Source organism: Helianthus annuus, chromosome 9, assembly GCF_002127325.2.
Source record: "Helianthus annuus cultivar XRQ/B chromosome 9, HanXRQr2.0-SUNRISE, whole genome shotgun sequence".
Taxonomy (NCBI): domain Eukaryota; kingdom Viridiplantae; phylum Streptophyta; class Magnoliopsida; order Asterales; family Asteraceae; genus Helianthus; species Helianthus annuus.
Window position 1 is genome coordinate 100,641,021 of NC_035441.2, and position 21,644 is coordinate 100,662,664.

Sequence of the window (21,644 nt, forward strand, 5' to 3'; positions counted from 1 at the left end):
ACTTTACATACATAAGTGGTACGTCTAAAATTACCTACCTAACATAAAATATATGAAACATATAAACAAATAATTCGTTCGTTATATGTTCAATTCAATTAACCAATACAAGATAAATGTAGTAAGCCATTCCAATTTGACACAATATTATTATTCATCTCAAGAATCCTTATAAACGAAACTAACTATCGATATAGATTCTCCAACATAAAATGTGACTTGAAAAAAATAAAATAAAATAAAATAATAATGATTCCTCTTTGGACCTTATAAATACCAAATGCCGTTTGTTATTCTCTTCACCAAACAGAAACAACTCAAAAACTCACGTGTTCTCTTCTCTTTCTCCTCCAATAGATTGATTTGATTCATCCAGTATCCGTCCGTTAATCAAAGCAGTTTTGCCAATCACCGAAGAATTCTGATTACTTTTGTTAGATATCAAGTGATAATGGAGAATATGAAGCACCAATCTGGAGGTTCTTCGTTTACTGAAACTCTGTTTGGTCCGAAGGACGGCCGCGCCTCCTCCTCTGGCCATTTTGGCTCTGTTTTTGGCCCTTCTTCCATGGTATGCCGTTATGTTTTTTGGTTGATTGCATCATAAACGACTGTATTTGATCATGCCATTCATTCTAGTGTTTTAACCATCTTATAAACTTGTTTAATAAATGGGTCCGTGTTTCTTTTATTGAGCTCAAGCCAGCTAACGAGACTAAATGAATTATTTATGTAATTTTTATATAAAATAGTTATATAATATTAGTATTTATATACTAAACTACACTAAGTTAACTAAATAATACGATTATGTTATATATAAATTATTTAACAGATAATTAAGGAGTTGAGCCTAAACCGACCTCGAGCATAAAAAAATGTTCACAAGTCGAACTCGAGCTTTAGAAATAAATCTCTAAACAAGTTGAACTTGTGTTCGAGGAATCTAGCCCGGCTTGACTCATTTACACCCAACACAAACTCTTGGTGTTATTGTTATTTGTTAACCGTCTAAAATCTCCCTCTCAGGGCCTAGGACACACAGGATCATCAAACAAGCAAAATTTTGGAAATCCCAAACAGTCAAGAACAGGTTGGTATAACTCAGCTTGAATACTTGATTAACATGCGATATAATCCATTTCATAACCATCCCATTTTTGGAAACAGATTGCAAAACACAGAAAATCACAGAAACCGCAGAACCAAGCTATTATAGTTCATCAATCTACTATGGTGGCCAGGATGTTTATCCTCAAACTAGTAACAACAATTGCTCGCAGCGCCCGGTAAGTATTTTAATTCCACCTTTCTATTAATGGAAAGTACAAGAATGTTATTTATTTTAATTTGGTTGATTAGGTTCATAGAGGTGGAGGTGTTGAAGATCCTAATGGAAGCAGTGCTTCAAGAGGAAATTGGTGGCAAGGTATTAACTGTTTGAAAATTATGACGTTTTCTCGACTCGAATCTAAAATAAAATCATCATGGTTTTTATTTATGATCATATGTTTTGATTGTCATATGATTGATTTGTTTCTTTGTTTCTGCAGGATCCCTCTACTACTGAAGACTTGGTATCCAGTTCTAGTTTAAAATAGATAATTTCGACTTTTGAATTGCTTGTAATATTTATTAGCCAGTTTACTAGTTTCAGTTGATTTGAGTTTTGAATTACTTGTTTAGTGGCTTCCAAAGTTGGAATGATTCTAGTTGAACTTTAGATAATGTGATAGGTATACCTTAGAATAATTAAAAAGTTATTATTATTATTATTATTATTATTATTATTTTTTTTTTTGCATGATTGAGAGACCCGGGTATGGGAATAATTATAAAGTTAGTTTTGCATGTTTGAGATGAGTATGTTGTAAAACTATTTGCAAGATTGGAAGGAGTATGGTATTAGGAGATAACTCTAGCTAATTACCTAAAATCGGTTCTATGCCTGTTTATCTACGTCACAGCCGAATATGCTAATATATTATATAATTTAAAATATATATATAAAAATGGTATTTTGAAGTTATTATAAACGTGATATTATTAAAAATAACATATATTTGTTAGAAACGTAGTTGAGTATCTGATATTTCAAATCGGTTTTTAAGATAGATTTAAGACCGAGTGTTGGTTAATGGTAACCTCAATGGGTAACTTTTAACAATATAAGATTATATACATATATACCGGATCTCTAGGGAAACTTGTAAACCTGACATGAAATGAGTTATGGGCACCGACATGTATGTGACTGAGTATGGGACATAAGTTTACAATCGAGTATGGGTGTGGGATTACCAAAATCCGCCAATTTCTAAATATACCTAAAGTTTACATTGCATATGCAACATAATGTATATAAGAAACTATAACAAAATTAACACAAACCAGAATCCCAAACACACCCATACAACATACATAACACAAACTGGCCACTGAAAGTAAGTAAGTAACCAACGGGCCGATCAGCAATACAGCAACGTTTAGGAATAGTTATTGCAATCTCTGGGTCCTTCCCGAGCTTCTTGACTTGAGCACAACAACGATGAGAAACGAAAGCATCTTCATCTTGTGGCTTGTGCAACTAATGCACAAGATGCCAACTTCATGACTTTCGTACCGGGGTTTGCTAGACCACATTCACCAAGTCCATCTACTTTACTTGATCCAATGATCATATAACACGACAAATAAAGTGTAATGGTTTCATTGAGGCTGCCATTTGTGTATGTATGCATGTGTGTGTTGGTGTGATCACTTGTGGCATGATTTGGGATTATAGTGGTTGATGCTAGCAAAGTGGACATGTGGTTTAGTAGAAACAACACTTGTAGGAATGATTTCTTGTCTATTTTCCCAAACAAGATACAATGATAAAAAAAGTTACATTTTGATCCTTGAGAATATTATATATTAACTCATACATGACTAGAATTCTATCAAAATTAGGGATGGCAATCAAACCCGAACCCGCTGGGTAAACCCGAAACCCGACATATTTGGGACGGGTTTAGGGTCGGTTAATCGGGTTTGGGACGGGTTTGGGAATAGTTTTTATTTTGTTGCGGGTTTAGGACGGGTTTGGGATTTAGTGATATACCCGTTTACCCGACCCAATTACCCGATAAGGTACACCCGTTTACCCGATTGTATACCCGATATAATTTCTTTTATATTATTAAATATGTATGTATATGATACATCTATTTTTTACACATATAGGTATTCTATTCTGTATACATTGTAGTTATTTGATTTATATTTTTATAAAGACAATACAAAATGTAACCGGTTAGTAGTTACCCAATAGATACCTAATGGGTTTTGAGATGAGTATACCCAACGAGTAATCTTTTTAAATTAACGGGTTTACCCGAAACCCGTGGGTATACCCGATACCCGATGGGTATTTACCCGCTAGAAACCCGACGGGTTTGGGACAAGCTTACCTAACCGGGTTTGGGTTTGGGATTACCTAAACCCGTCCCAAACCCGACCCATTGCCATCCCTAATCAAAATTGCATCTTTACATAAAATGACTGACCATGGTTACTGGACGGCCCAACCCATTTGGGGGGCTAAAATAAAACAAAATAAAAGTTCGAGGTTCTTTTAAAAAATATAAATGTATCAATGTAGTTCAAACTTTACATTTAATTAGCTAGTCAAGAAAACAGAAGGTATGATTTAAAAAAAAAAACACATTTTATGCATATCGACAATGATAAATAGTTTATACTTATTGGAGCTACAAAAACTGTCTCTAGTTTATTTCATAAATGTTTAAAACCCTAACCAAAGCAAAAATAAATAAATAAATAAATAAATAAAATAATAAAACATGGTTTCGTACCTCAACGTGTCACTAACGACATGCAGGGCCGTTCCTACGTTACGTTTTTTAAGACCCAAAGCAAACTATGAAGAGGGGACCCTAATTTCACTGATAAACTCTCCTCTAATCGTGACGCCATGGGTCTCCTCCAATCCCGACTTTCGTCTAGTGATAGCCGATAGCCTAGAAATTAAAAGTAGGTTGTAATGGGAAGTGGGAAAGATGATTACGGTTGTATTTAGGGGCTTTTGGCCACTAAATATTGATGATTAGGTCAGTGTTTGTTGTGTTGTAATAGTTGGAAATCAAGGCGAAATGGGTTTTGAAACTTGGCCTTTTTTTTCAAAACAATATTTATTTGGGGTTCCTTCAATCAAAAACCAGTTTAGTTTTAAAATAAACGTATTTATTATTTGGGCCTAACACATATACTATATAAAAAAACTTTCTAAAAACCTGGAGGCCCTTATTTTTTTGATGGCCCTAGGCCCGTGCCTAAGTTGCAAAGCCTATAGAGCCGGCCCTGACGACATGCCCAATACCTCAACTTTGTAATCCTCAAACAATAAACCATGCTCATTTGATTATAATCTTCTAAAACTCTAGGTATTACAAATTTACAAGCATAACTCTGAACGCAGTATACAACAAACAAACGTACACAACTTGTTTTGTTCCCAGAATATTTCATTTAAGATTTTAAGTTTCCCACTTTACAAGCATAACTCTGAACGCAATATACAACAAAAGTACACAAGTTGTTTTGTTCCCAAAATTTCATTTAAGATTTTAAGTTTGCCACTTCTCATAATCTTTTAAATTTAAAATCTCATCAAACTTTGCCAAATGGTTTGAAAATAGCAATCCCAGAACTTTTATGAGAGAAAAGATAGGTTGAGGTCAAAATGGGTTAATAAAAAAAAACAAATGTAACAAAACCATGTTCTAGTATATTATCATGACAAAAAATTTGCAACCACTTTGTGGGGAAACTTCCCAACATCATCAGATAAATAGATTTCTAGATTTTTTTCTATTTAGTCTAAAATAAACTATAACATCCGAGTTGTTGTAAAACAACTAAACCTATTAGCAAAATAAAAAGAAGAATAAGAGAATGAGGGAATGTAAATATTATTAATTGATATCTCTACACCAGATACAAATGCCACTATATATAGGCACATGCATTAATACAAAAGAAATCAAAGAGATAGGAGTTATACATGTGGAAAGTCACCATATAAATGATACATTCATAACACTCCCCCTTGACTATCAACATACATTTAATACGCTTGGTGATATATGTTGCCTCGTTAAAAACCTTGCTAGGAAAACCCATTGGGATAAAACCATAGCCAAGGGAAAAAGAGTGCAGCGCGTATTTTCTCCCCCTGATACTTTTGTATCAAGTGTGTTCTCATTAAAAACCTTACTAAGAAAACCCAATAGGACAAAACTTAGTTAAGGTAAAAAGAGTGCAACTTGAATAAGTCTCCCCCCCATTTTAACATGTATCCTTTAAGTGACGTGTGTCCATCATCCTTGAAAGTCGAATAAAGCTTTTGTAGCGAATGATTTGTCTCTTGATCCCTTAATGTGCAATCCTTTATGTTGAGCAATGTTGTATAATTTTCTAACGAGACTTTAGGTGCCTCCTTCCAAAAATTATCATATCCACGACTTTGTTTCGTTACATTCCTGCATCTACAAGACTAACCAAACTTGTTTTGATGGGTTAGTAAAATATAACCAAATGTCGTTTATATCTGAAATATTTCTTTGAACTTATTCCAATGTCTCTTTGCTTGACAAAAGTTATATCATGACAATAAGCTCAAGTGAAAGATATTATAACCATGCATAGCTAGCAAAACATATTAATGCACTTATGCATTTAACGATGGTACTTCTAGAATGAGAATCTCTACTTTGGTATGATAATAGGCATTTCTTATAACAAATGACTTAACAACCTTTAACATACATTAAGGTTCAACTATATCCATACTAAAATATCCAAACATCATCTTGTAGATGTAGTTGAGGGATTAGTAAAATATAATTATTACTCGAACAATAATTAGACCATGCCAAGGTCATTCAAAAAATCCTCCCTTTAAATGCTCGACAATTTCTCTCAATGATGCCTAGACATCATTACTGTAAATTGCGATTATAGTGAACTTTTAAAAGTAGAATGCTCATAGAACATAGCTAATTTAATCAAACTTATATCCCTCTTTATGCGAATATCTCGAGTTGTACAATACTCGACCCAACTATTTTAGTCCATACCAACTTCATATAATACATTCTTGTGGTTTTGACATCATTAATGCTTCTAGCATTATCAATCCATGAGGGAATTCTTTCCATCTTATCCAAATATGCATGTGATTTCACTCTTTAGAAGTTTTGTTACATAAATTTGTCCTTTTAACACATAGATATCTATATCATATGCAAAAATATCAAGAACACTTGTTTTTATCTCCAAAATCCATATTGTACCATGTTTGTACAGTTGTACATTGAGATGCCATAATAACCAGGTACACATTTTCTATGTATGTTTATTGGAGTATTGGTGCATAATAATTACATCCATAATATGTTTCAATTGACCTCTTAAGCACTCAAATGCTTTAGGATACTCATGGGGAGTTCCAATTATATTCAATTCAATAACATATACAACATCTATATGTATTCAGATCTGAATTTATATAATAATCATAATTTCTCGAGAACTTATTTTATATGACTTAGTATCAAGTGATACATAACTTTCATAAGACGCATGTTAATTCTCTTTTATATATTACCAGACTAATAAGATATTGGAAAGTCAAAACATCAACCATGGGAGAATACGTCTCCTCATAATCAGTTATAAGCCTTTGTAAAAATTCTTGTGCCACTAATTTGACTTATATCACTTAATTTGATTTTCACATGATTCGCGTAAAAGACACATTTGTATCCAACATATTTTACAACTTCAGTTGTATGGACTGTTGTGTAACACCTCGAAAACGGGTTTGACAATCAAACCACGATAATAGTAATGACAGGTAAAATACCGTTAGTGGTAAAAATTAACCCGGTAAATATTAGGAATTAAATAAATAAATCTAACATTTATTAAAAGAAGGATAAATACTTTGAAAGAAACAAAGTATATAAAAAGGGCCCGAGTTAACAAGACTTAAAGTAAAACGGGTTATAACCCCTGGAACTTACTAAATTAAGTAGGAATATAACTTGGTTACCAATGGGTAATTAAGTGAATGAAAGTTTAGACTTATAACCCTCTTTATAAAAACTCTAAACATGAGGGGCTAAATGTGGGTAACTAGGAAAGTGATTTAATTAAATCATTTATAAAAAAAAATTAAAAACATACACACACATGTGTGTTTTCGATCGACCAGGAGGATCCAGGAGAAAAAAAAGAGGGGTTTAAACTCTAAATCAAGAGAATCTCCAAATTGAGGTATCAATTCAAGGCCAAATCGATGCATGAATACATAGAAACGATCACCTAGTCGTGGGGATCGTGAGGTATGTCAAATTTTTGATATTTATGAAGTTGAGATTTTGATGAACTTATGAGAAATCGAAATTCAAGCTTGAATGATTGATGTTTGGGTGAAACTAGGAATTCATGTTTAGAAACAAACCCTAGTTGAAAAACTTGATGAATTAGTATTAAAGACTAGGGATTTGATGATTACTCTTGCATGTGTTAAGTGGGGTTTGACTAAATTCGTGTATGTGATGCTTTTAGGGGTTTCGATTGCTAAAAATAGTGTTATGATGTCAAGAACAAGCTTAAATTGAAAGCTGAATTCAAACGACTCTTGATCAGAATTTCCAGCCGACTTGTATTGGTTGTAACCTGGACAAAACGTGATAAAAACATGTGTTTCTTGAGTCTAAAATGTAACTCTAGGAAATATATTTAAAACCCCACTGGAATCGCATTTTTTCGACGAAAATTGAGCGTTTTATGAATTTTTCCGTATCAAAGGTTCAAGCTGCGTTTTCTGGCAGAATTTGCAGTCCATTACGAATGTCATAACTCAATTTAGGAATTGAGTTATGATCTCAAATTCTTACTGTAGAAAGTTTTAAGTGATTAAAAGAATCGCCAATTGGAATTTCGTCAATCGGATAAATGGGGAATTTTAAATGAATTTTTCCGTAAGCTGCAGTCAGAAGTGACGAATCTGATTGCAGCTTAGTAAATGAATTTTTACGAATTTTTGGTAAAGAGTTAGATCCTGAAATTTTAACACAAGGTCTAACCCTCCGAGAGGTACACCACATAAAAAATCATCATTTTTTAATACTTGTAAACAGGTTAAACAGGTCACAAAAAACAACCTATTTTCAGTGATACGAAACTTGATTGTTGATGTTATAAATTATGCCCACAATGTTCATATGTTGAAATTATGAATCAAACGCGTAATTTCCTAGTTCGACTAATTACGTGTGATGTGGGGTAATACAAATTTTAATCATGAAGTCGATTTAGCTTATATGCACATATCATATAATTAAGCGTAGTTAACTTTTGAAGAGTTAAACTAACCATGGACGGAGTCGAATAGTAGTTTTGAGATAGAAAATACGTAAGGTGGAATAGTCGTGGTTATAATGACTAATCTAACCACCTTGTGAATTATGATGATAGTTTGACTCTTGACAAGCTAGATGGAGGCTTGAGAATGAAGCGGGTCAAACGGAGCAAGTACGAAAAGGAAAGCGTAATTTGGATGCGGGGTAAGTAAAAGCTTACACCCTTGTTAGTATACATCAGTTGTGTGTATTGAAATTGAATAAGGAAAAGTTAGTAATAGAGTTATAATGTTCCGACGCAAATAATATGAGTCGGAACTAGTGCAATGGTGAGAAATCATAAGCAATGGCAAAAAGGGGTAAATTGGTAAATTAGTCATGTGACGATGAACTAATAAGAAATTTTGAAACATTACTGACGTGTGCGCATATATACATGTTTTTGCAATGAATCTAACACACGATTCGGTTTTAAATTTATAAAAGTGATTTATACTTCAACATTAAAACACACACGAAAGGGCAAGTGTACCCCGTCATATATGTAGTAAAGCATCGGTAAGAACCAAGTATCGATCCAAGGAAGTGGGCGGAGAAATAATACTAGACCTTTATCATTAAATTGCCGGTAGGAAGATAATTTGTGTGATTTTCTAAAAACTAAAGTAAGCATAAACAAAGATGTAAAACAACATATTAGACTCCAAATAAGAAAATAAGTATATAGCCTTGCTTTATACATAACCAAAGCATTTCAAATATGTCGGTTTTGTCACTAGAAACATTTGGTCAATTCTTCATTTTCAAGACAATTAGTATCCCTTTCGGGAATTCTAACATGACAATCATTCGGAATGCTAAAACGATAAACACACTTTAACCACCTAAGATTGTTCTTTAACGTGCTATTGATAAATGTCTACGAAAATCTCTTAAAAATAAGTTAGTCATCCGTTAGGAGTTTTCTAACCTCACTTAATCGAGGAAAGTGACAACGGTAAACACAATGCAACCATCGAGACAAGCATAAATTAGATTAAATCACAATCGAGTTCATTTTACAAATCTTGCACATAAATTCACCAAGATAGCAATTTTGGCCTAAAATACTAACTAAGCTAAAAATTCATGACAAGAATTCATAATGACACCATTTAACCCGTTAAGGCCCTTACGCGTAGGAAAGCTTTCTTGATTAACAATAATTACATTTTATTAAACCACTAACCATTTCTAGTATCATGGTGCACACATTTAAACAAGTTAAACTAGTTTAGCAAGTTTAAAGTCTACTAGCATATGATTAATTAAGCTTCATCTTTCAACTATCTCAACTAACCAAATACTAATCATCCAACATAATTACTTATAATCGAGAAATCAACATCAATAAACAAGGTTGCAAACTAATCATCAAAGATTAACATAGAAAATGCTTCAAAGTGTCATTACATACATAATCAACATACTAATGGTTATAATGAAGCAAGGGATATAGTGTTTTTGCCCAAAGGCTTACATTAATACATAAAAATCAATCTCAATGCTTGAAAAGTAACAAAAATATGGAAAGATCTAAGAATTCAAACCATAAACAAGCATAAGAATGAGAATCCGGATAGAAATGGAGCTAATCGGCACAATGTGGCTTGAATCCGGGTCAAAAGCAGAGCCTCCGGAGCCTGTGAAATCGCCTGATGAGCTCCCAAAAACCCAGAATGCTACTGTCTATTTTTTATAACATTTTGCGATCGCACGGTCATGCCAATAAAGTGCACGACCGTTTACTTTTTTCATTACGTTGCACCATACTTTTGTGACATCAGCAGAGTTGACCGGTCTTCGATCTCGCACGGTTGTACCAATTGTTGCACGAGCGTGCATCTCTGGCTAGGGATGCACAGACTCTTGAACGGGCAGTGCCTTCCCGGGTTGGGCTTGGTCATCGATTTTGCACGGGAGTGCCGCAAGACGCACGAGCGTTCCACTCCGAGAAAGGCTTGCACCCCGAATCGCACTGGCGTGCACTGCCGGGCTTGGTTATGTTGTCGGAACCGCACGGTCGTTCCTCTCATCGCACGACCGTGCCAAACGCCCAGGTCAGAATTCTTAACAGACTGTTCGCAGCTTTGTCGTTTCGTCCAGAAAGTCCTCGTTTTCACTATCATCTTGTTTGGTATGCTGTTTTAGGCCTGTAAACAAAAGTATACCTGATTAAGTATCCGAATGACGGTTTTATGGCCGAAAACGCAAAAAATGGGGATAAAATGGGGGACTAAAATATGTGTAAATTAGTGAATATCAAATCTCCCCACACTTGAACCTTGCTTGTCCTCAAGCAAGCTAAACTAAAATGCAATAAAAGATAGAATCTAACAAGAACGAGAATTTACAAACTATTTATTAAAACAACTACAAACGGTTAGCTGGTTTTTCGAAATACAACATCAAATGAATCAAACCAAACAAGCGTAGGCAAATATATGTAGATAACCAAAAAGCCGTGACATCATTTTCAATTGACTTAACATGCTAATCTTCACACAACTCACAATGTTCACACACACTCGGTTTTATTTGTGAAACATACATAAAATGTGTATGTGCAGACACCCAATGCCTCGTCAATGAAATGTGTAATATCATAAGCTTGTCATAAGATCTCGTCTCCACCAACTAACATGCAAAAAAGTGTAAAGCAAGAGGTCTTTACGGGGTGTAACGTTAGGCTTGGGCGAAAGGTATGGAAATGGATATTGAAAGTGGCGAAACGGTTAAAAACTCGGTTTTAGCGTTTAACTAGCGTAAAACAATACAACTATACATACTAACGCCTTAAAAAGGCGACTTTTGCGAAATCGAGCTCATTAATCGAGATTTTATCATTAAGCATTCAAAATTGCTCGAATTTTTGAATTCACCCTATTTTAGGGTGTTTTATTTTCTGTTTTTTTTTTTTTAACTAAAGGATTTATACAATGAATAATAAACTATAACAAGCACTAGTTAAACGATTATTTTGACTGAGTTTCAACACTAAAAGGTTTAAAACATAAAAAGGCTAAATTTGGCTAAGTGGGTGATTATGTTGGGTAAACAAAGGTAAACGGGAAGGCTCGACATGGTTAATCCTAAAGGTAATGTAAGGTTTACAGGGAACACAACACAAAGAACAAGGCTAACACAAAGTGGTAATCTAGGTGCCTCTATCACTTCTACACAATTCCGCAAGTTCATGGTCTTAACAAGCATGCTAGCGACAAGTTCTAAATTACACATGACATCCGGCTCACTCCTACATCCGAAATGAACAAATATATAACAATTTCAAGGCTCAAATGTGCTCACGTAACGGAAGGAATGGGTAAAAGTGTGAGAATTAGCATGCAACTGTTTCTTTGTTTGTCACGTTTTCTAGTTATATTTTTCAAAATTTATTTCGCTTGTCGGGTTTTTCATCATATCCGAAGCTTTCTAAAACACAACCAACCGGTTTATTACTAAAAATATGTACAGATTACTGATATTTTTGAATGATTTTTCTGATTTTTTTTTTCAGGACAAACAAAGTTAACAACCCCTCCCCACACTTGAACTTCGCATTGTCCCCAATGCGAAACCCGAAATATAGAGATAAAGGAGAATAATACTCCCGTGAAGATGATCTTGATGCAACGAGACTTCCAAGCTGTATCTGTGATGTGCTCCGGTCCAAGACTTGATAGCCAAAATCTGCAAGTATGTCACAAGGTACAGCAAAACAAAACAGAAACAGTATAAACGCAAATAAACCATAATTTACATAGATAAAAGTACTAAATACCCCATCATGACATAAAGCAAACATACGAAAGTGTCAGAAATATAAAGTGCATATATGGGGGTGTTTGAAATAGTAACCAAAATGAACACCCGATAAACAAACTACTAAAATAACAAAACCACCAACACACAACTCCACCAACTACTCGTCATCGTCACCAGCATCATCCTCCATGTTGGATGGGCCTGCGCCTGCGTAACCAGGTGGGTTCCCGTATGGGAACTATGGGGGCTCCCCAAAGCAGTTCGGGAAGGCATTATGAAGTTCCCCAAAAAGGTATGAAAACCCGGCCTGCACCCCCTGGTGCATAAAGTCCTGGTTCGCCCTGATCTGGTCCTGACCAACTCGCAGCTGCTCCTGCGTAGCATACAACTGCTCTAACTGGTGTGCTGATGCTCTTGACTGACCTGCATTTATTGAAACTGGCCATAGAGCTCTATGTACGAGAGGACGCCGGGGGGCCAGTAATGATGTTGTGGTGAGTGGTGCTGCTCTGGTGAGTGTGGTGGTGTGTGTGGCGGGTCCCGATGCTGCTCGTGCTGCTCTCTCATCTCCTCATCCTCATTCTCCTCCTCTGCTGGAGGCAACGGCTCCCAGACCTCGTTGTCCAAACTCTTCAGTCGATCCCTGTGATCCGTCTCTGCAATAACCCCCATCGCTTTCAACGAGCGAATGTCAACATATATGCCCTCTGTCACCAAGGTGGAACCCTAAAGTACCTCATCAGTCATTAACCCCAAGTTGTAGGCGATCTCGGTCACATACTGACCGCCATGAATCTGATTGCTGCTGGTTCTTCCCGAGCTGTTCATAAAATACTCAGCCATCCTAGCAGCTAGGTTGATGTGTACCCCCTCAACCAGTGCATAAAGAAATATCAGATCTGGTGTTGGACAGTTCCCCAGACTGTCCATGCGCCCGCAGACGGTATGACTGAATATATGATGCATCACTCGATGCAGAGGGTCTCTCAATCGTGAAGCTTTTAACATCCTTGGATCGTATGGGTCACCAACTGCATTTTGAGCCCAAAACTCGCCTCGCGCTGCTTCACTTGGGAAGGTGAACTCATCGGTAAAGAACTCTGAATCCATATCCTCCCTGGTGTAGATTCCAAGTCTCCGACCCAATCTTCCCACCGACCAACTATGCCAACGTCCACCCAATCTAAAATTTATCCTATTTTTGTGGCGGAAGTTGGGAACTTTATGCGCCCTAGGCTTCTCGTATGAATAGGTGGCGAAAAACTCTATCGTAAGCTCACGATAAATTGGGCGGTCAATAGCGATCAAACGCGAAAGCGGAATAGTTAGCATGTTTTCTAATCGTCCCAATCTAGCCTCCGGGGGATGCCAAACTGCCCTCGCCTATTCCATAAAGCGTGAAGTTTTGGGATACAAAGACTTTCGCGCTCGTCTTCGGGATCGAATTGTAAGAAGGGATGATCCATCTACAAGAGGGAAGACAGTTAAAACAGGAGAAACAGAAAAAATTTAATTCGGAGCAGCCGAACACACTGTTATGAAGATTCTGTCTCGATGTACTAGGCATTTGGCACGGACGTGCCTCCAACCGCACGGTCGTGCGTGCCCGAGATGCAGCAAGGGTGGTCGGCAATAGTCGCACCTGCACAGCGTGCGACCAACGGCACCACCGTGCAACACCGAGACCACAATAATCCATCATGAACAGCCGGAACTGCACGCCCGTTCCACCCAAGGAACGTCCGTGCGACCCGTTTTCTGCAGTTTTTCAACCCCTGTTTTAAAACAGCCAGATTTTTCCAAAATCAACAAGTTTTTATGCAAACAGGGGGCAAAGAATCAACCGGTTGTTCACGAGACATATGATTCTTGCAAGGGTTAGGGTTTCGATTTGTTTATGAAGAGAACCCTAAGAATCCTTGAAGAAATCGAACAGATCTAACCTAGAACATGGATAAAACAGAAAATCGAAGGAAAAGAACATACCGTGCGAAAGATCGAAGAAACCGTGAGAAGAAATCATGCGATTTGAGGCAAAAACAGCCTGGAACGGCTGCAACATCTTAGGGTTTTCACGACTTGTGAGAAATGGAAGCAGATGGGGGTTTTATATTGTACAAATGACAAAACTGCCCCTGCCTTTCGCACGGGCGTGCGACAGCTCGCACGGTCGTGCGTCACCGAAAACATTCAAACCCTGCACGCTGATCTCGGAACTGCACCGGGGGTGCGACTCGAGGTGCCGGCCTAGCCGCAAACGCACGGTCGTGCGGCCCCTGGCACGGGCGTGCCATATCTGCAGACATGTTTGTTTGCAGCAGAAGACTGTTTCAACAGCCGATTTCGCCTTTTTCCGCCATTTTTACCATCCGCAAACTGTTCTAACATTATTCCCACGTAGACCCTTCGCTCGGCATATTTATAAATTGTACAAACTAACGCAAACTACAAAAGACACCTAAATTACGCTAAAACTACAAAAACACAAAAAAGGACCATCCTACCCCTAAAGCGCCAAAGACGCTCTTGCTACATTTTTAGTCTTCGAGTCAGTAGCGTAGACTCTCTCCTCCCCACACTTAAGCTGAATGCGGGGTGTGGAGCTCGACAACCTCCACCGCCGACTCGATCGGCCCGGCCACGTATAGCTTCAAACGATGCCCATTCACCTTGAAAATAACGTCGTCCGCGTTCTCTATTGCAACAGTCCCATAAGGAAATACTTCTTTTACCGTGTATGGTCCTGTCCAACGTGAATGTAATTTCCCGGGAAATAGACGCAACCTCGAGTTGTAAAGAAGAACAAGATCGCCCGCTTGGAATTCTTTGTGGTCCTTCAAGCGTTTGTCGTTCAATCTCTTTGTGCGCTCCTTGTACAAAACGGAGTTCTCATAGGCATGTTGTCGTAGCTCTTCCAATTCATGAATCTGAAGAAACTGGGCTTCACCTCCGGTTTTTAAGTCCAGATTTGCAGTTTTTAAAGCCTACATCGCCTTATGCTCCAATTCCACCGGTAAATGGCATGCTTTTCCGTACACGAGCCTAAAGGGAGTAGTCTCAATAGGGGTCTTGTAAGCCGTACGGAAAGCCCACAACGCTTCATCCAGCTTATCCGACCAATCCTTGCGGTTCGCACCTACCGACCGCTCAAGGATTCTCTTCAGCCCCCGGTTCGTGACTTCCACCTGCCCGCTTGTCTGTGGATGATAGGGCGTGGATAAACGGTGATGTACACCGTAATGGGACAAAGCTCTCTCGAGCTGAGTATTGCAAAAATGTGTCCCTCTGTCACTGATAAGCACCTTCGGTGCGCCAAACCGGGCAAACAAACTTTTCAGAAATCTCACGACCATCCTGGCATCATTGGTGGGTAAGGCCTGTGCCTCCGCCCACTTTGATACATAGTCAACCGCGACCAGGATGTACTTATTTCCTCGTGAGGGGGGAAATGGTCCCATGAAGTCTATCCCCCAAATGTCGAAGACTTCACAAACTTGTATCCAGTTCTGAGGCATTTCATCGCGTGCGGATATGTTTGCTGCCCTCTGGCAGGCATCGCACGCTCTAACCTAACTCTGCGCATCACGAAATATAGTCGGCCAATAAAACCCGGAATCCAGCACCTTCTTGGCGGTGAAATTGGCTCCATGGTGGCCTCCGGTAGGTCCCTCGTGACAGTGGCACAGAATGTTGGTCGCCTCTTTTCCTGAAACACACCTCCTAATCACCTGATCAGCACCAACCCGAAACAAGTAAGGGTCATCCCAAATGTAGTGCTTGACGTCCGAAAAGAATTTCCTCTTTTGCTGGTGAGTCAACCCTTTAATCAGAATCCCGCAAGCAAGGTAGTTCGCAAAGTCGGCGAACCATGGCGACTCATCGCATATCTCAACACTCATCAACGACTCGTGTGGGAAATTGTCATTTATGGAATCCCAACGCGTGTCCTTGATGTCTCCATGCTCCAACCGAGATAGATGGTCAGCCGCTACATTCAACGCACCCTTTTTGTCTTGAATTTCGATATCAAACTCCTGCAGCAATAATATCCATCTGATGAGACGCGGTTTAGCATCCTGTTTGCTGAAAAGATATCTGATGGCTCTGTGGTCAGTATACACAATGGTTTTCGAAAGCACCAAATACGATCTAAATTTGTCAAATGTGAAAACAACTGCCAAGAGCTCTTTTTCTGTCGTGGTATAATGCTCCTGAACGTCGTGAAGAGTCTTGCTCGCATAATAGATCGGGTGAAAGTGCTTTTCTTTCTTCTGTCCTAACACGGCCCCTATAGCAAAATCGCTCGCGTCACACATAATTTCGAACGGTAAACTCCAGTCAGGCGCGACTAAAATAGGGGCCTCAATCAACTTTTGCTTGAGAAGGTCAAAAGCCCTCAAGCAATCATCCCCAAAGATAAACGGAGCATCTTTCTCCAACAAACGGGTCATGGGTCTGGCGATCTTTGAAAAATCCTTGATGAATCGCCTGTAAAACCCCGCATGACCAAGAAAGCTCCGTATCGCTCTCACAGAGGTGGGCGGTGGAAGTCGTGAAATAATGTCAACTTTGGCTGGATCGACCTCCATACCAGCACGCGAAATCTTGTGTCCCAACACTATGCCTTCTCGTACCATGAAGTGGCATTTCTCCCAGTTTAGGACAAGATTCGTCTCCTCGCACCTCTTCAACATTCTCTTCAAATTTTCAAGACACTGATTGAAGGAATCTCCAAACACTGAAAAGTCATCCATGAAAACCTCCATATAATCCTCGATCATATCATGAAAAATCGCAACCATGCATCTCTGGAAGGTCGCCGGTGCATTGCATAACCCAAAAGGTATACACGCCAGTAGGCGAATGTGCCGAAGGGGCATGTAAAGTTAGTCTTCTCCTGATCCTCAGGAGCGATGGGAATTTGAAAGTACCCCGAAAACCTGTCCAAGAAACAGTAATACGACTTCCCCGACAGACGTTCCAACATCTGGTCGATGAATGGAAGCGGGAAGTGATCCTTGCGAGTAACATCATTGAGTTTGCGGTAGTCAATGCAAACTCGCCACCCAGTGACGGTACGGGTAGGAATCAGCTCATTCCTATCATTCGGGACTACAGTAATACCACCTTTCTTGGGTACTACCTACACTGGACTCACCCACACAGAGTCAGATATAGGATAAATCAATCCGGCATCCAATAACTTAATCACCTCCTTCTTTACCACATCCTGCATGTTTGGATTCAACCGCCTCTAAGGCTGTGCACATGGCTTGTACTCGTCTTCCATCAAAATCTTGTGAGTACAAAAAGAAGGATTGATGCCTTTAATATCCATAATCTTCCACGCAAATGCTTTCTTATGAAGTCGCAGAACACTAAGCAGTCTGCTCCTTTCCTCGTCCGTCAAGGATGATGAGATAACAACCGACAAACGGCGCTCCTCGTCTAGAAATGCGTACTCCAAATGGGGCAGAAGCTCCTTAAGCTCCAAAGATGGTGGATCTTCAACCAACGGCTTCGACTTTTCTTCATTCTCACGATCGATCTCTGTAAACTGATCCGAACTCTGGGAACCATCATCACCAATCTGATAGACTGGCTGCTCGAAATCATGGCCCTCCTGCGTAATGCCAACTAGGTCCCCACACAACAGATGTGTGTCCGAATCAATCTCCTCAATTGTGCCCTGGAAATGTGTGCTCACATACGTGTCAACAATGTCGACATAGTAAAGCGCATCATCCTAACTCTGCGGGTGCTGCATTGACCGCTTGATGTCAAAGGTCACATGCTCATCATTCACTCGGAGTGTAATCTGCCCTGCAGCTACATCTACAATGGTCCGAGCAATATTCAAGAACGGACGTCCGAGAATCAAAGGCACCCTAGAGTCCTCATCCATATCCAGGATAACAAAATCCACTGGAAACACAAACTTGTCAATCTTAACAAGCATATTCTCAAAAAAACCACGTGGATACTTGATAGAACAATCTGCTAGTCGAATGCTCATACGTGTAGGTGACGGCTCACCTAGATCAAACTTTGTAAAAACCTTATAGGGCATAAGGTTGATACTCGCTCCCAAATCAGCCAATGCATGGCTAACAGACATATTTCCTATCAAACAAGGAAGCGTGAAACTACCAGGATCTCCCATTTTTGTGGGTAGACGATTTTGAAGAATGGCAGAGAAGCTTTCGTTCATCACAACACAGGACATATCCTCGAGCTTCTGCTTATTCGAGGGGATGTCCTTCAAGAACTTTGCATACTTCGGCATCTGGGCCAAGGCTTCAACAAACGGTATGTTTATATGCAGTTGCTTAAACATTTCAAGGAACTTACCGTATTGTTCTTCGCTCTTCTGTTTCTTCAGCCGGCCCGGATATGGTACTGGAGGAGTGTAATCTTTGACTGGCTCATGGACTTGTGCTGTACTTGCTAGGCGCAGCCTATCTTGCACCTCGTCCGGTGTGTCAGTCAGGACCTTTTCAGTGATCGGTGGTGGGTCCGATATGGTAGGTCCTGTAGTCTTGCCACTCCTGGTCATAATCGCATTTACATGCCCACGCGGATTTGGCTCTGTATTGCTCGGAAGACCACCTAGGGGTCTCTCCGACATCATCTTTGCCAGCTGACCAACCTGATTCTCGATATTCTGAATCGAGGCTTTCTGACTCCTCATTTCTCCCTCGTTAGCTAGAAAACGATCTTCGCTTTGTTGGTATCATTTTTCGGCCAACTGGTTTGCACTCGTGGAGCTAGAAAGAAGCTGAGCCATCATTTCCTCCAGCTTAGAACCTGATTGAGGGGCTTGCTGCTGGGAGCTACTCCCGGCACCCTGATTCTGATATGAATATGGACGTGGCTGGTAAGGTTTGTTGTACTGCTGGAATTGCTGACCCTGAGCCTGCTGCGGCGCTGGAGCGCGCTGCGCAAATCCTAACGGGTTTTGATTACCCGTATTCGCTCGCCATCCAAAATTTGGATGATTTCTCCATCCCGGGTTGTATGTATTGCTGTAGGTATTGTTCTGCGGCCTCACCTGATTACTCACGAAATCTACTTCTTCTTGGCTGTCATATACAACTCCCTGAAAGCATGCACCAGGCTCGTGTGACACTCCGCACTGGTCACACCCTGAACTAGCTTGAGCAGCTATCTGGGACTTGTCGAATTTCGCTGAAAGAGCTGAGATTTGTCCAGTAATGGCTGTGTTGTCGTCCACAGCGTGAACTCCTGGGCGAGATGATGATGATGATGTCCGGATACTATCTCCTGCTCGACGCGAGCCAGACTTCAACGCAGCTTTTTCTATGATATCATATGCTTCGTTCGGCGTCTTTGTTCCTAGATCGCCTCTTGCATTCATATCTAATCTCTCCTACGTGTCGTAATTAAGCCCTTGATAGAACGTCAAGACCAGCTGTCTTTTGGAGAAGCCATGATGTGGAACATCAAGTAATAAGTCTTTAAATCTCTCGCAAGCCGCGTGCAATGACTCTCCCTCGTCTTGGCGAAAAGTTGCAATCCGGTTTCTCAACTTGGTTGTTTTCTCAGGCGGGAAGTATTTCTGCATGAACAGCTCTGCCAGCTCATTCCAGGTCCTGATGGACCCAGCTGGGAGTGACATAAGCCAAGCTATAGCTTTGTCCCGCAATGAAAATGGAAACAACCTCAACCGAACAACATCCTCCAAAACATCCCGAATCTTGAATGTTGAACAAACCTCGAGAAAAGAAGCGATATGTCGTCCAGGATCCTCGTGCTCATGTCCGTCAAACTGCACCGAATTCTACACCATATTAATAATACAAGATTTAATTTCAAAAGTAGGTGCATCTATAGTAGGTCTAATAATACTCGGCTGCAGGCCTTCACGTCCGGGCTGATTTGATTCAGTCAAAGGTCGCTCGTCGTCCGCCATGATGATGTGTCCTACATCGGCTGGGCCCTCGGCCTCAGCGGGTACCACCGGTTCCGTTTCACCAGCTGCGAGAAGCAGGCCAACGGCACAAGATCTTTCGCGAAGACGTCTCCTCAGATCACGCTCAGGCTCGTCTGATGGCTCAACAACTTCTGGAGCGGGGTTGAAAACATCAACCTGCAAACGAAAAATGACATAATGAATATTTTATTAATATAATAATGCTGTTTTTTTTTTTGCTGAAAAGAAACAGAATTTATGTAAATAGGGCTGAAAAATTTTATAAAAAACCGAAAATAGGCCCAAAATTTTGTAAAAATTAAAATAACTAAAATAATCGAATCGGCTAGTATGAAAACAATTTTTCGGAGCCGAAAATCCAAAGAATAAATGAATAATTAGTCCGAATCCGAACAAATAAATGAAAATAAAAAAATTTACAAGCATATGAAATGAGCTTGAAAACGAATAAATCGAATTAAAAACAAGAAATATTAACAAATAAATCAACAAATAAATGATCACGAAATTATACACAAATACTAACAAGTATATACACCGATAAAACAATGACTCGGGTCGTTCCTAAAGCTCGCCAGTTTCCCCGGCAACAGCGCCAAAAACTTGACGTGTGCGCGTATATACATGTTTTTGCAATGAATCTAACACACGATTCGGTTTTAAATTTATAAAAGTGATTTATACTTCAACATTAAAACACACACGAAAGGGCAAGTGTACCCCGTCATATATGTAGTAAAGCATCGGTAAGAACCAAGTATCGATCCAAGGAAGTGGGCGGAGAAATAATACTAGTCCTTTATCATTAAATTACCGGTAGGAAGATAATTTGTGTGATTTTCTAAAAACTAAAGTAAGCATAAACAAAGATGTAAAACAACATATTAGACTCCAAATAAGAAAATAAGTATATAGCCTTGCTTTATACCTAACCAAAGCATTTCAACTATGTCGGTTTTGTCACTAGAAACATTTGGTCAATTCTTCATTTTCAAGACAATTAGTATCCCTTTCGGGAATTCTAACATGACAATCATTCGGAAAGCTAAAACGATAAACACACTTTAACCACCTAAGATTGTTCTTTAACGTGCAATTGATAAATGTCTACGAAAATCTCTTAAAAATAAGTTAGTCATCCGTTAGGAGTTTTCTAACCTTACTTAATCGAGGAAAGTGACAACGGTAAACAGAATACAACCACCGAGACAAGCATAAATTAGATTAAATCACAACCGAGTTCATTTTACAAATCTTGCACATAAATTCACCAAGATAGCAATTTTGGCATAAACTACTAACTAAGCTAACAATTCATGACAAGAATTCATAACGACACCATTTAACCCGTTAAGGCCCTTACGCGTAGGAAAGCTTTCTTGATTAACAATAATTACATTTTATTAAACCACTAACCATTTCTAGTATCATGGTGCACACATTTAAACAAG

The 21,644-nt window shown here is 39.1% G+C and overlaps 2 protein-coding genes across 2 annotated transcripts; one reads left to right on the forward strand and one right to left on the reverse strand.

Moving 5' to 3' along the window:
* The first annotated feature begins 316 nt into the window (after positions 1-316).
* On the forward strand, positions 317-1,778 carry LOC110874343. Its single transcript, XM_022123072.2, has 5 exons — positions 317-571; positions 1,030-1,093; positions 1,171-1,289; positions 1,363-1,429; positions 1,554-1,778. The coding sequence occupies exons 1-5, from the start codon at positions 452-454 to the stop codon at positions 1,568-1,570; spliced, it is 387 nt and encodes a 128-aa protein (XP_021978764.1). The 5' UTR covers positions 317-451; the 3' UTR covers positions 1,571-1,778.
* A 16,207-nt stretch (positions 1,779-17,985) lies between these two features.
* LOC110875704 lies at positions 17,986-18,870 on the reverse strand. The gene has a single exon (XM_022123909.1). It carries the CDS (start codon positions 18,868-18,870, stop codon positions 17,986-17,988), a length of 885 nt encoding a protein of 294 aa, XP_021979601.1.
* Between the last annotated feature and the right edge of the window lie 2,774 nt (positions 18,871-21,644).